Source organism: Cyprinus carpio, chromosome B6 (assembly GCF_018340385.1).
Source record: "Cyprinus carpio isolate SPL01 chromosome B6, ASM1834038v1, whole genome shotgun sequence".
Lineage (NCBI taxonomy): Eukaryota > Metazoa > Chordata > Actinopteri > Cypriniformes > Cyprinidae > Cyprinus > Cyprinus carpio.
Window position 1 is genome coordinate 27,937,796 of NC_056602.1, and position 15,646 is coordinate 27,953,441.

Consider the following 15,646-nt stretch of genomic DNA (forward strand, 5'->3'; position numbering starts at 1 on the left):
AAATCAACAAGATAATACAATCATAAATGACAGCTATACACATCATGGCACTTTCCATATAATGACATGCATATAATTAACACTGAAAAGAGTCATTAACTTCTAATCGCAAGTTATTTATTAGTCACTTTAAAACCAACTTCAGTGTTTCATATTTCAATCAGATGGCTGTTTTTATTCTTTGCAGTGCTTAAGAAAACATTACACGTGGACCAGAATGTAGATGATTATATTAAAGTATATTATTTATGATTAAATTATCAGTGTGGTAGACGTTGCTGGTGTCTCCATGAAGCTGCTTTATTTTTGTAGTCCTCTCTTACTTCTCGAGACTTTGGTACTAAAAGGAAAAAACAAAACAAATATATTTTTTAAATAAAAGTTAATTATGTAAATGATCGATGTAGCATTATATGGTTGCTTTTATGTTTTTGTTTTATCAGAACAGACCTGTGACATTTTTGGGTCATGAGGAATACAACAGTTTGTTGCTGGATTTAAAAAGCTTCTTCAATGGCTTTAGCCTCAGTCTTTTTAGATCTGTTAATATTGTTTATTTTTAAGAATATAGCAGGACCTAAACTACACACCAGTAGGTGTTAACAAAATCCGTCTTCCTTTATTTACCGGCTTCAGATTGGATTTATTTTGTACAGGTGGATTTTCAGCATGTGTTGTCTTAATCTCTGGCAGTAGCGAGGTCAGACCGGAACAAATCTCCCATTCTTCTAGTCCTGGAGCCCCGGGTCTGTCTGATCCCCTATAATTTCCTCTTTAACCCCTGAACAGCTGCCGGATCTGTCTTCATTCTCTGTGTGCCCTTCATAACAGAGCCATTAAATGCGCTGGAGAGCCTGTGAATGCGGATCCCCTCAGGAAAACGCTTCGATAAATCATCCTGGAACAGAATCTGCAGTATCATAGCTATAGTTATCTACAGAAAACCTTTGTTAGACACCACTTATTCCCACAGATGAGCCCGATGGAACATCCCAGCTGTATTTCGGCTCAGTTCAGTACCGTTCGTTCACATTAACCGTAACAGCTTTGCAAGTCAGAACAGATTTGGCATGAGTCAGGCAGTAGTCATGCGTTTGACGTGAGAGATATCACCTATCCGACAAACACCGGGTTTGACAACAAGGATTTGAATGACGGGATCGAGTGCTGGGTTTGGAATAGCAGTTGTTTGTTATTTTATGGTGTTTGTGGTCTATTATTAAACTACCTGACTTCCACATGGCTTAGTGTCCAGCAGATGGCCACATGCTTAAAATAGTGACATGTTTATTTGATATATTTTGCAACTAAATTAGTCCCATATACATTGTAAAAAGTAAAAATGTGCATTCAATTAAATAATTTCTGTTGCAGTAACTTAAATGTTTCAGATTTATTTAGATTTTTTTTTTTACTGCTGTTAAATCAGTCTACTTTGATTAATTCCTTATTATTTTCCTGATTATTACTAAATTATTTTGTCGCATTTACTTAATATCGTCAGATTGATTCATTAGTTTTATATATATATATATATATATATATATATATATATATATATATATATATATATATATATATATATATATATATATATAAAACACAATAACAGTAATATATAACTATATATATTATTTTATATCAATATATTTTTGTTACCTCACCAAAAATATGTGGTGTATATTTTTATATTTTGCAGAAAAATATTAATATAGCATTGCATTAGCCGAATTGCGGCCGATTGGTTCAGTAATTTAAAGTTATATTTCTTACTTAAATTAAACCAGTTATTTTAGATTAGATTACATCTATACATTTTAGAATATATATTTTTAAGTTACCTGACAAAACATTTTTACAGTGTATATTTTTATATATCACATAAAATATAGGACATTATTATATAAAAACATGATAATACCATGTTATTGGACACTTGCATGATGGTATTTTTGAAGTTCATTGTAGATTAAATTAATATTTTGACTCAAAGTACACCTGTTAACTTAGAATTATATATTTTAAATTGACAACAAATTGTGTGTGTGTGTGTGTGTGTGTGTGTGTGTGTATACTTTTTTTTGCATAAAAATATATTAAATATAAACATGATAATACCATGTTTTTGGACACTAGCATAATGGCATCACTATAGTATTCTTTAAGGTATCTTACAGTGCCTTTAAAGACCATATGGTATATAAACTTGATAATTCAATACCTTGGTATATATCAAAATACCAGGGTATTACCATTACATTTTCTTTCTTTTTTTAATGGGCTTTTATGCCTTCCTAATGGATGTGTCAGCACACTAACCACTAGGCTATTGGCGCCAACTTCTTTTTCTGTTTTATTGCAATGTACATTGCATGCACAAAATCCTTCAGCTATCTGTTTATTTCCTTTTGAATAGCCTGAGGTACACTATCCGGATAAAGGTCATGCTAGAACAAAGCAGCAACTGTTATTCCACACAGAAAGTTCTGGAAACATGATGCTATACTAGATTAGCCTAGCGGCATTACACGTCTTAGCTTGGTCTTTACCAAGGTCTGTCACACACTGAGATCAATACTGTATGTTATTTCAGGACTACTGCTCATCACTATTCATATCTGAGCTGAAGGTAACATGTTTTATTGTTCAACCGTTGCTTGATATTTAACACCTGTAGGGGCTATGCTGGTTTTCAGCTGTTCACGCAGCCCCCCTCATATAATGACAATATCACATTGAATTCAGTTTGAGCTGCCTTCATAAAAATCAGATTTTTTGCAACATGACTCAATTTTAATTTCAATCTAACTGGACATTCATGATGGCACACTTGGTTTACTGCTGGCGTGAATCAAAAAATAACTTCTGAATTTTGAGGTATTGTACAAACTGTATGTTTACAATATAAATCCACACATAAACTTTTGTGCAAAAGATTTTTAAAGAAATTAATACTATTATTCAACAAGGTTGCATTCAATTGATCAAAAGTGACAATAAAAGCATTTGTAGTGTTATGAAAGATTTCTATTTTAAAGAAATGCTGTTCTTTTGAACTTGCTTTTCATTAAAGAATCCTGAAAAAAAATGTTCCACAAAATTATTAAGCAGCAGAACTGTTCCTTGAGCAGCAAATCAGTATATTAGATGATTTCTGAAGGATCATGTGACACTGAAGACTGGAGTAATGATGCTGGAAATTCCGCTTTGTATCATGGGAATAAATTATATTTTAAAATATTTTAAATCGTAATAATTTTTCACAATATTACTGTTTTTGCTGTATTTTTAAACAACTACATGTAGCCTTGGTGAGAACAGAAGATGTTTAATCTTCAAAAACATTAGAATCCCCAACTTTTAAATGCTAGTGTACATTTCTTCTAATTTCACATAGGCCCTAATGACAAAAATATGATGATTAGTGTCTAAAATGTGGGCCAAATTTAATAGGTCATGTGAACAACCTCACAAAAATAAAGGAGAAAATCTCAATTCTGGCACTTTGGTTAGTTGTATGAACATAGATGCGTCAATAAATTGGCTCCATTTCACAGCAACTTACTTTTTCTGATGGTCGCTGACACGATTCCTAAGGACGGTGATCTATGAGACAGAAAATCACACGCATGAATCAATCTCGGTGAGTCATTGTCATACAACTTTGCCTCCTTCTCATGTCAATCAAGCAGCATCTCTGGGAACCGGCCCGGTTGATTGTTCTGCCAAATCTGTGCTGGGTGTGACTGCTTGTGTGTGTAATGGATAGTTGTATCTTACTGTACATCTCATAAACTCATTTTTTGTGGATGTGAAACCTCACCTCGTATTTCTGGCACATGTATCTATATTGCAGCTCAAACTTCTCGGCTTCAAGTTGGCGCATCCACTTCCAGAGTTCGTTTGCGGTTTCTCTGCATAAAAGCACATGAGGAACATGACTAATCAGTCCGTGAATGTAAAGACTGTGTGGCTTCATGTCACGATGCATGTAATGCTACTTGACTATATTTCATGTGCTGTATGTGCTGTCATGTTTTGATAACTCCTTCACCTCAGTTTATCAGCACTCAGGTTTTCGATGTTCAGTTCCTTACGGCGTTCACTAAGAATCGTTTTTTTCTTCTCCCTCCCTGTTTGCTTCTTAGGCCCACCCCTCTTGTCTCTCTGTCAATCAAAACAAAACATAAAATAAGCATTTGTAGTGGCTGTGCACCGTGACCTTTGACCTCTGAGCTCATTACCCTTTGCATGTATCCGGTGTACTGGAAGCTCGCGAGAACCTTCTTCTTCTTAGCGTCATCATCAGCCTTCTTCTTGGCGTCTTCCTCCTCTTTTCGTGCCTTTTCCTCCTGAAAGAAATAATCATTAAAGGGCTCATGACATGAGAAATTAAATTCGTCTTGATCTTTTGGCGTATAAGAGGTCTTTGTACCATTAAAACATCTTGCAAGTTTCACAGCTTAAAACATCCTCCTCATTATAAACAATGCATTTATTTAATCAAGCTGCGAAAATGGCTCGTTTGGATCTGAGGTGCATGATGACATCACAGGGGCACAAACATTTGCAAAAACACCACCTCCAGAGTAAGGCATCGACGAATAGTCTTCTTCTCACCATAGGCCCCGCCCACTGGCATTGAACACTTGATTACAGTGAAAGCGAGTGTCGTGTCACGTCAACAGCAAATAGAAATTACAATCCCTGCCGCTATCTTGTCTACACTGGATACAGTATACAGATGCGCGCTCACTTTCTGACAGAAACATTTGTTGAAAGATGTAGCGGTACTAGATCTGACCATTACATAATCTGCATCACAAACTGTAAGTAAATGATTTCATAATACTTTGTCTGGAAATAACCATTTTATTTTTATTATGTTGTCAAAACACTCACATGCAATAGCAAGGGGGCGTTGATGCGGTTTCTTATGCAATGACGTTAGCCAATCATAACAGTGGCCAATCACTGAGAAGCTTTAAAGGACACACCCCTTAAACAGGTCGGTTTAGACAGAGGGTCCGAATAAGGGTTGAAAATAATCATTTTTCCACATATTTATTTTTTTCAGTGCAAAAAATCTTTATTATAAGTAAACCTCAAAAAGTATATATATATAAAAAAAATCATATAATAATTTAATAATCATATAAAAGCGGGCGCTGCCATTTGTAATTTGAATGTGCGAAACATCTGGTGTCATTTGTTTCCAGTTATTTTAGCATAACCAGACCATTATGCTGTTTGATATTGCAAAGTGGTATTAGTTATCATATTAGCTATATTAATTTATTATCGTAATCATAAACAGACTGGTTTGTAGCGCAAATAGTTTTACCGTGGACTGCACTTTGTTAATCATCTAGTTATTTACCTGTAGCACTAGCAGCTAATGATTCGGAAGCAGGAAGTCTCGCACATTCATAGAAAATAGCTTATTTCCACGTTGTAAAATAAAAGGTGAACAACATCAACGTGATGTCTACTTTAACGAACTTACGGCTAGTTTGATTTGCCGCTCTTTTTCACGCTCTGTGCGGATCCGGTGCTGCTCCGCTCGTTCTGCCCTCCGGTTCTCCTGATGGTCAAGATAGACAACATGTACATTTATCTCACTTTGAAGATGAACTAATCATATTTAGCACATATGAAAGCTTTGAAACCTACTCAGAGGCACTTATAATATCAGTTGAAATAGAAGATTTGTAATGCTTTTGAAAGAAGTCTCTTTTACTCACCAAGGCTGCATTTATTTGATCAAAAAATACAGTGAAAACAGTATGTTGTGAACTGTTTTCACTTGAATTTATTGTAAAATGTTACTTATCCCTGTGATTATATCAGTATGCTGATTAGCTGCTCAAGAGATATTTATTATTGTAATTGTCAGTGATGAAAACAGTTGTGCTGCTTCATATTTTTGTGGAAACCATCATACACTTTATTTTTCAGGATTTTTTGAACAGCACTTATTTGAAAGAGAAAGTTTTGTAACATTATAAATGCCTTTACTATCACTCTTGATCCGTTAAATACATCCTTGATGAATAAAAGTACTAATTTCTTAAAAAATCATACTGATCCCAAAGTTTTCAATGGCCATGTATCACAGTCTCCATGTGGATCTATTTAGTTATAATTTCAATCACATCTTATCAAATACACTCACATGAATGCAATCATTTTCAGAAAACTCACATGTAGTTTGATGTTTTATTTTTGGTTAACCCACGCCTTCATGTTTTATTTTTTTGGTTATTAGAAGGGTTATTTGCTTCAACTAATAAAGGGTTCACTTGTTTTATCATAGTTGCTGTGGTGAGGGTTTATTTATTTATTCTGTAATATGTGACAATAGTTATGAAGAAATACATGTAATTTTTTTTATTTTTTATTTTTGTTATAGTGGTAAATAGTATTTTTTATATATAAAAAAAATCTTACAATCCTTTGGGTGAGGTTGATCATCTCCTCTTCTTCTTTCTTTCTGCTCTCAAAGTGAGCTTCATTGTGCATACGTTTGCGGTGAATGTCCTGAGGATACGGTTTTGAAGGTAATTATGTAGGCTAAAAGTGGTTATGTACAGTATGGTAGAAACTACTTGTAGCACATTTTATGACAGTGCAGGTCATATACAGTTACACTGTTTAGTTTAATAACAGATAGCTCAGAGTGATTTATTGGCACGACAGTTATTAACGTATATCTGTATTGCGAAAGCTTTTGCAGCATTATTGCTGATAAGGACAACACCACAAAGCAAACTTACAGCAGTAAACAAATGAATGCAATGTAAATAAATTAAGGAAGCTTATACTACAATAATTAAATGAAATGTGATGCACCATAAAGTAAAATACTCACATCAAAATCAACTTTCTCTCCATCAGGAATTTTGGGAGGCACCAAAGCTGGCACAAAGGGTCTAATAATCAATGCATAACATTGCATTAGTATTTTTTTCATGCTAATGGTCTTACATTTGAAAATGCATTGTTATACATTATACTTTATATATAAGCTATTTCATTTATATTTTATTTTGCATAAATTTGAAAATTTTACTTACTTATGCTTTGGTTTTGTTTCTCCTGCATCATCCGGTTGGCAGGAGAGTACAGAAAAAATTACAAATGTATGATTTAGTTGTGGATGATTTTACTGTTAATTCTCTTAAAGGGGGTCAAAGGTCATCAGGGCTCAGTTTCTAGGGTGAAACCAGTTTCGAGTGAGTCTGATGTTATCACTTTACCTTCTTCCCCAGGTTCCTCAGCAGCATCTACATAAGAAAAGACAGCTATGACAGCAATGTAAAGATCCACAATACATACAGAAGCCCTAAAGACACATCAGTTATCAGAAACTAAAAGGTATTTTGTCTAAACCGTTAAAAAAAAAAAATTGTGGGTGGTCACCATTGTTTTCAGAGTATTTCAGATTAAGAAATCTGGAAGTTCTTGGAAGTTCTTGAAACTTCTTAAACATGATGAATGTGTTCCATTGAGCTGACATTGTCATAAACGTCAACCCAAATGTGTCACTCTTCAGTGACTTTGTGAAAGTATATAATTATCGGGTGTTGTTGATTGGATTATAAGCACTTGCTGAATAATCCTGTATTTTATTACCTGCATGATGTGGATTGGGTGTTTGCTTCCCACATGCCTCTACAAGCCCTAAAAAATAATACATATACAGGACGATTTACCTGAAAATACAATATGATCCATTTGAAGTCTTGCCCTGTGTATCATTATACACCATTTATGTAGGCTACATTGCTTAATTATTAACCCTAAGTAATTATATTCTGAAGTACTAATATACTAAAATAAAAATGGTGTAGGAATTACTTTGAAACAATTTTAACTAAGAAATTGGTAGTAAATTTAGCAAATCAATCAAAGAAATGGCAAATAACACACTGAATTAAAGTAGAAATATAGGAACGGTGAACGGTGAACTTAGCAAAATAACTGTTGTTTTAAATGATAAATATTGAACTTTTATTTATATTAACATGCATTATCCATTTTATAAAAGCACACAAATGAAGCTAAGAGGGTTCATTTTCAGTCCATAATCAAAAGAAATAGGCTAATTAAGAAATTATATGATGCATGAAAAAAATACCTTGCTATGGCTTAAAAATTAAGCGTTATTTTCGTTCTTTTATATTCATAAATTAAAGGTACTTTCTTTTAGATTTATAATTTTAATGTTTTTTTTGTTTTTTTATATTAATATATTTTAGGTACGTTTTATTCTGAGTCCATAATGGCAAACATTTTTCATCACAAAAAATAAAAAGGTATAATTGTGACTGTTTATCTCACAAATAGGACTTGCTCACAATTCTGAATTTATGTTAACTTGGAGTCTTTATTTTTTTTTTTATTTTTTTTTTTGTATTTTTTTACTCCAATGCAGAAAAAAAAAAAAAAACAAACAAAAATAAAAAAAATGTGAGATGTGCAAGATGTAAATTCAGAGTTATGAGGAAAAAAATTGAATTGTGATCTTCATATATAAAATTGCAAGAAAAAAAATTACTTATGAGATAAAAAGTCACAATTACCTTTTTAAAATTTTTCATCCAATGGCAGAAAAAAAGCTTGCATACAAATCTCATTCATTTTTAGCTGTGGCTTTAGCAATAGCATAAGAACAAGCGCCACTACCTTCCTCCACCTGCTCCTCTACCTCCTCAAGCACCTCCTCATCCTGCAGCTCCTCTGTGCAAAGCAGACGCAGACAGCGTGAGAACATAATCATGGATATGCTTGCAAATGAGAAATGCATGCATGCAAAATACACAGACTCTCAAACACATGCTTATCTGAATAAGGACATATGTTGTTTTTATTAATATATTTTTTTTACTATTAATTTTTTTAAAGAAAAATATATTCCTTCTATAGTTAATAAACCATTTTGTTCATTTGAGGATGTTGTCAGATTTAGCTCACTATAAGGATAGTTTTGTCACCAAACTAACTCCAAAATGCACACATACTTCATTTAACTCTTTGAATGCATATAAGGCGTTTGAGAGTAGATGAAGGAAATCAGGCCTCATTTAAACAATAACGGCTTAGACTCGTGAATGATGTCACGCAGTGGTATTACATAATGTTGTTTGGGAAACTGCTGGTCCTGATACTCCACCCTTGAGCTGATCCAGCCACACATAAACACACCCATCACCAGCTCCTCTGATATCAGTTTGTGCTGCCAAAAAACATGATCTCACGACACACACCCCAGCGCTGGGACCAGATGTTACTTTAGAAATACAGTTTAATTTGGGCTGTGCAATATATCGAAATTATGGAAATACCGCAGATGTATATCGCAATATGCATATCGCTATGGCTTGCAATATTTGGGGCTATGAACAAAAGACAAAAAGAAAACCACTCACTGCTCTTATCTAAATAACTGTTGTAGCTTAAATAAGAATCAGTCCATATTGAATTTATAGAGTAAATACTAAGCTGTGTTGTATTTTTCTTTATTATTCAGTTCCTAAACTCATGTTAAAATGATTACACTAATATTAAAATGGCATTTTTATGTAATGCTAGAGTAAAACACTACAGCTCACTTTCAGAAGTTGTTGTAGGGGTGCTTTCTTCTTACAAAAAGTGAAACATGTAGGCTAGTTATATTAGAATCAGAATCAGAATGAGCTTTATTCACCACTTAAGTGTGCACAAACACAAGGAATGTTGTGGGTTTACAGGAGCTCTTGATACACACATACATACAAATAACCATATATATAAATATATGTATTATATATATATATATATATATATATATATATATATATATATATATATATATATATATATATATATATATATATATATATATGACACAAGATAGTCATAGATGATATACAAAACTGACTCAGCAATAGCTGAGTAAAACTGTTTCATCTGAGCATGTGGCACTTTAAGTATAATCATATCGATATCGAATATTGCATTATTTAATGAAATATCACATATCGCATTTTTCTTCAATATCGCACAGCCCTAGTTTAAATGCAGTATATGTACAAATATTTTTCCTAATAAGATTTTTTTTTATATTATATATAGATATTACATTTACACATTTACATATTTTTATAACATCAGTTATTGAGATTATTTGTCTATTTATTATCTATTTTTTATTTTAGTGTCATTAATATACTATTATGGTTTTTATTAATATTTTGTATTCAGTTTTATATTTTATATAACTTTAGGTTTAATAATTTTCTAGTTTTTTTGTCATTTTATTTTTTATTTTTTGTACAGTTTTTTTTATTAGTTTTCTAATTGATAGCTTTCATTTATTTAGTTTAAGTTATTTTAGTACGTATTTCATTAAACTAAAAAAGCTCGGCAGCTTTTTTATTTTAGTTAATATTTCTTATAACTTTTTTTAGTTTTATTTAATAATTATAACCCTTTCTATTCCTGTAGAATAACTATTTTAAGTTGGCAATAATTGTATTTACAAGCTACTTTGCAAAACTTCATGTATCATAGAGTAGTAAAATTTGTCCCACTAATGTTTTGAAAAGTCATGGGATACCAAAAAATGTGCAAAGTGCCAGCTAAATTCTTCTCCTGATCCCTTATTTGTTTCTGCGGGTCTAATTTCAGTGGTCTAAACACACATTCCTGTCACATGAAGGGACGGTTTGTATTCAAAATACATGTCTTTGTTCAATGCGTCCTCATTCGCTGTGAATCTCACCTAGAAAGTCACTCTCTCCTCTACTGGTCAATAAAGGTAACATTTAACTGAGGTATCAGGGTAAAAGCCCAGGAGCCGATGTGCAAACCGGATCATCTACAGCGAGGAAACCTGATTCCCATTTGGGCCGGCAGAGAGAGGGAGAGACTGAGATTGCCATTGTGCTCCAAACAACAGCCCTTCTCAAACACATGAACCTTTCTCTGCTTGAACACCGGATGGAATGTTTTGACTATGGTTTTAGGAAAAACAGCAGCAAAATGATAGAAAATTAAGTCTATTATGCATGCTTTTTAATCATTATGAATAATCATCAAATCCCATTTGTTAAGTGTCTCTAAATAATGTTGTGTATTTATACTGAGTCACGCATGCATGTTTAATAAAATCGACTATTAAGTGAAACATCACTGTAATGCATTTGATCCCACAATAGCATAGATTTAGTTTATAGCCATAATTATAGATGTCCAAAGATCTGTGTAAAAAGGTATGGAAGCTCATTTCTGCCATATAGACAAACATCATAATAATGACATGCAAATCATAATGACATAATGACAAAAAGTCGAAACTAAGAGAAAAAAGGTCATAATTATGACAAAAGAGTTAGAATTTTTATTTTTTTTGTCATAATGACTTTTAATGTCAATAATGACTTTTTAATTTCATAATTTCATCTTTTATGTAAGATTTTTGACGATTTGACTTATTTAGAGAATGATTTTTTTTTCTTATGTGTTGGAAATGATTTCAATAAAAAGTGGAATATTTTATGTGAGGTTGTTTGTGTGAACATCTTTTAGAAATCTCATAATTATGGCAAAAAAGTATTATTTTTTCTTATGTGGCTGATGTAAAAGTTCAGATGTTCTATTTTAAAGTTGTTTATTTTAATTTCTCATTTTAGCTATTGCAATATGCTAGTTTTTGTCTACGGTAAAAAAGGTATTTTGTCTGGTAATCTAAATTATTATTTTAATTTAGCAAAAATCTAAATTAACTATTTAAATGAAAAATATTACTTCTTGTAATATTCATATATTTTCTACTTTTATATGATGTATTTTGTGTGTTGTTTTGGGGGTTTAATAGGCAAAGCTGTGATTTTAAGACCTAACTTCACAGATTTATTATTTACAGACAACCAAAACAGATGAAAACTTACCCTCTTGCTCCCTAGACAGAAACAAACGAGATGGGAAAGTTATATTAACTTTGGCAATCCCTATAAACGTGTCAATGATTGAATGTGTGTCTGTGAATAAACTTCATGCATTTATTCTCTTGTTACATCCTACGCAATGCATATAAATGCTCTTAAATGAAGCACAAAGACACTTACTCATACTCAACGTCCTCTCTGTATGACATGCTTAGATTAAGACCTGTTTGATATACAGATTACAGAAGATTTTGTCAGCTTTTACAGTGATTATACTAGTCTGACAACATATTAAACGATCAATCCCTATCATGCTTTTGGTGGAGATGTGCAGATATCGGTCTTACCTGTCTTTAGGTTGGTCAGGATGAGGTTACTCACCAGTTTGTTACCGAAGGCAGTTTGCTCTTGAAGCTGATCCACAGTGATGTATAAATTGTCCCAAGATCGCATGACTATATATGTGATGTTTTATGTTGATAGAGGGTGGGCTGGGCATGCCACCGCACATACATGCACCTATGAACACATATAGTACATGCACAGTGAGAACAATAGACACATTCTCTATGTCTGTGCATCGTGTCTATTAATAGATCGGCTGACAACTGTGTGCTCAAATGATGATCTTAGAGCTCTGACTGTTTTGGAGTGATAATTTTTTACAAAATAATACAGTGATTTAGGTGGTATAATATTTACTGTAGATACTGGTGAATTAAAGGAATAGTTCACTCAAATGTAAACATTTTCTGAGAATTCCCTCAGGTCATCCAAAATGTAGATAAGTTTATTTGTTCATGGGAACAGATTTGGAGAAATGTAGCATTCCATCACTTGCTTAGCAATGCATGCTCTGCAGTGAATGGGTGCCGTCAGAATGAGAGTCCAAACAGCTGATAAAACATCACAATAATCCACAAGTAATTCACACCAGTCAATCAATTAATGTCTTGTGAAGTGAAAAGATTTGTGTGTTTGTAAGAAACAAATCCATCATTTGGATTTTCTGACGGCACCCATTCACTGCAGAAGATCCACTGGTAAGAAAGCGATGTAACGTTACATTTCTTCAAATCTGATGAAGAAACAAACTTATCTACATCTTGGATGGCCTTAGGGAGAGTATATTTGCAGCTAATCTTTATTTTTTAATAAACTATTGCTTTAATTACTCATCCTTGCAATTGGCAATACAGTATACTGTATTGCATATATACATTTACACAACTGTAAATGTATTGATACAGTACATACTTTTTCTGAAATTCATGCACCAAGGCCTTTCACATCTGTGAAGAGTTGCATCTGTCTAGATCATCGTAAAAATGTCTAGTAATTCTAGTTATTGTAGACAATTAAGCAGAAATCTGTCTAGGCAGAGCTTGTAAACGTTCAATCACTTTGACTTGACCTGTGGCTCATTTCCTGTGCCTGTTTGAAGGGTCACAGGATGTCAAACCCCGCAGGTGAGAATTTTAACACAATGAGAGTTCAGTGAGTAACTAATGTGACAAGTGTGACCTGCTGGAGAATCTCTACTCTTTATTATCTCACTGGCTCTCTTATTAGTTTCAGAAAGTTAGAAGCTGTTCAGTCTCAGTAAACAATAGTTTGTATGTACTGTATGTAGCCAGACTTCTGCACATGTATTATTATTAGGGGCCAAGCCCCTATTGTATCTGTACTGCTGCTTCTTCTCGTCCAATGGGAGTCTGTGACAGCTCTATGAATGGAATATAAAGGAAAATGATGAAAATTGGCATACTTGTAGTGATGACCACGAATGGTGATCTGACTTACATCTGACTCAAAAAAGTGATCTGACTCAAAATGAAACGTAGTACACCTGATTACTCTCCTCATGCTGATCACATTGAATATCTTACATTAAGTCTCCACCCATTACAGTAAAGTACAGTTGAAAAGGACAGTTTTTTCATTTTTTCGCTACAGCTCCTTCAAATTTTGTCCAATTTTTCCGAAACTTGACAGAGATAATCTTTGGACTGAGCCACATAGACATGACTGAACGGCATTTTTTTGACCTTCTGGTGAAAAAAAAATAAAATAAAAAATTATGATGCTGTGAGCTTAACCGAGGTTGACCCAAAATTGGTTCAGAGGCTGTATCTTGGCCACATTTTGATCAATCAAAACGAAACTTGATACACTTCATCAACAGCATGGTATGAGGCTACATGCTAAAGTTGGGAACAGCGCCACCTATGGATCATCAGATATGAAAAAATGCTATTTTGGCTTATAACTTTTGAACAGTTAATCACAAAATTATGATCTTTGAATTCCTATGGATTCTAAGGATTCCTATGGAGTCTATGGATTCCTTGGGTCATGCCGAATCTGGGGATATCAATTTTTCCAGGATTGGCTGAACCATGTGTCCGCCATTTTGAAATTTGACATATATTGCAATATCTTCTGGTCCATATGACATAATTGCACAAAAATTGGTAGGGATCATCAACACCATGTCCTGGAGGTAAATCAGAAGTTTGAATATCTGTAGTTATATAGGGATTTTGTGTTTCTTGCATAGTGCTTATGGAATTATTGCAGAAACTTTTAATATTGTCATATTTTTGTAATGATTTTTCAAAACTTTTTTTATATTTTGTTATTTTTATGTCCTTTCATTCCTTGGGTTTTGTCAATTCTGGCGGTATTTTTGTAGTAATTTAAAATCAGTTTTTTTCGCTACTTCTTGTAGTTTTTTTGAAATAGTATTTTGTATTATATTGTAATCTTTGGACCGAGACGCACAGAAATGACTGAACAGATTTTTGATATATTTACTTCCATTCCTGAGAAATACCTCTATTAGAAATTATTTTATCACAAAAAGATTAATACTTAAAAAAAATATATGTAATTGCAATCCGCAATCCCAATAAGACACTAGAACATAGTATTATAAGATATACAATATATTATAAATTACATACATTCTAAAAATGAGATAACATTACTCTTAAGAGCTGTTAAGCTGATAGAGAGTCTTCCTGCCCTCACTTGCTCATTCAAGAAGAAACACTATTTAACTGACCTGCACTTAAAACATGCTATTTGCTATGTCGTTGGATAAAAGAAAGATGAATGAAGAAACTTAGCACAATGAATGCAGAACTGTACTGGGTTGGAAACGCTATTCAGACAGTTAATCCAGCACTAGAGTAAAACTTCATTATGTTCTAGTGAATGCAGAGGTAATGTGAGGGACACAAAGGCAGATCTTTCATGTTTCACCTTTTCGACACTTGTGACCTCGTGTGTATGTCATGGACAGTGAGCGGTGTTTGGCCTTTAGTGACTGGTTTTGTTGTTCTTCTACAGCTGGTTATGTGTTTGGACAGGTTTTGGATGAATGGCTTTTGCCTTGCTTTTTATGCAGTTTTTCAGTTTCAAGTATGACTTATTAACAAGCTTTCTAAAGATCACTGTCAATTATTTATTTTCAATGCACTCCTAAGAATAAAAGCTCTCCACAGTTTCTTCAAACTGGGCAATTTCCACTATAGTTGAGTTGTTTTATATAACTTCTTTAGAGATTAAAAAAGAATGATCTTTTATTTTCAACTTTTATTATATATATTAAACCGTGAAACCATGTTTGGTCATAATTTGAACATTTCTAAGGGTATTAGAAGCCGTCGCTTCATAAACATAATTTCCATCATAATAATAAATATACTACA

At 33.1% G+C, this 15,646-nt stretch overlaps 1 protein-coding gene across 1 annotated transcript; it reads right to left on the reverse strand.

Moving 5' to 3' along the window:
- Window positions 1-147: 147 nt before the first annotated feature.
- LOC109076540 (troponin T, cardiac muscle isoforms-like) lies at window positions 148-12,462 on the reverse strand. The gene is made up of 15 exons (XM_042726613.1): window positions 12,278-12,462; window positions 12,111-12,153; window positions 11,934-11,944; window positions 8,689-8,742; window positions 7,636-7,683; window positions 7,260-7,286; window positions 7,077-7,098; window positions 6,872-6,932; window positions 6,451-6,540; window positions 5,507-5,584; window positions 4,245-4,352; window positions 4,055-4,167; window positions 3,824-3,914; window positions 3,566-3,606; window positions 148-340 (listed from the first exon to the last, which is right to left on the reverse strand). The coding sequence occupies exons 1-15, from the start codon at window positions 12,381-12,383 to the stop codon at window positions 301-303; spliced, it is 933 nt and encodes a 310-aa protein (XP_042582547.1). The 5' UTR covers window positions 12,384-12,462; the 3' UTR covers window positions 148-300.
- Between the last annotated feature and the right edge of the window lie 3,184 nt (window positions 12,463-15,646).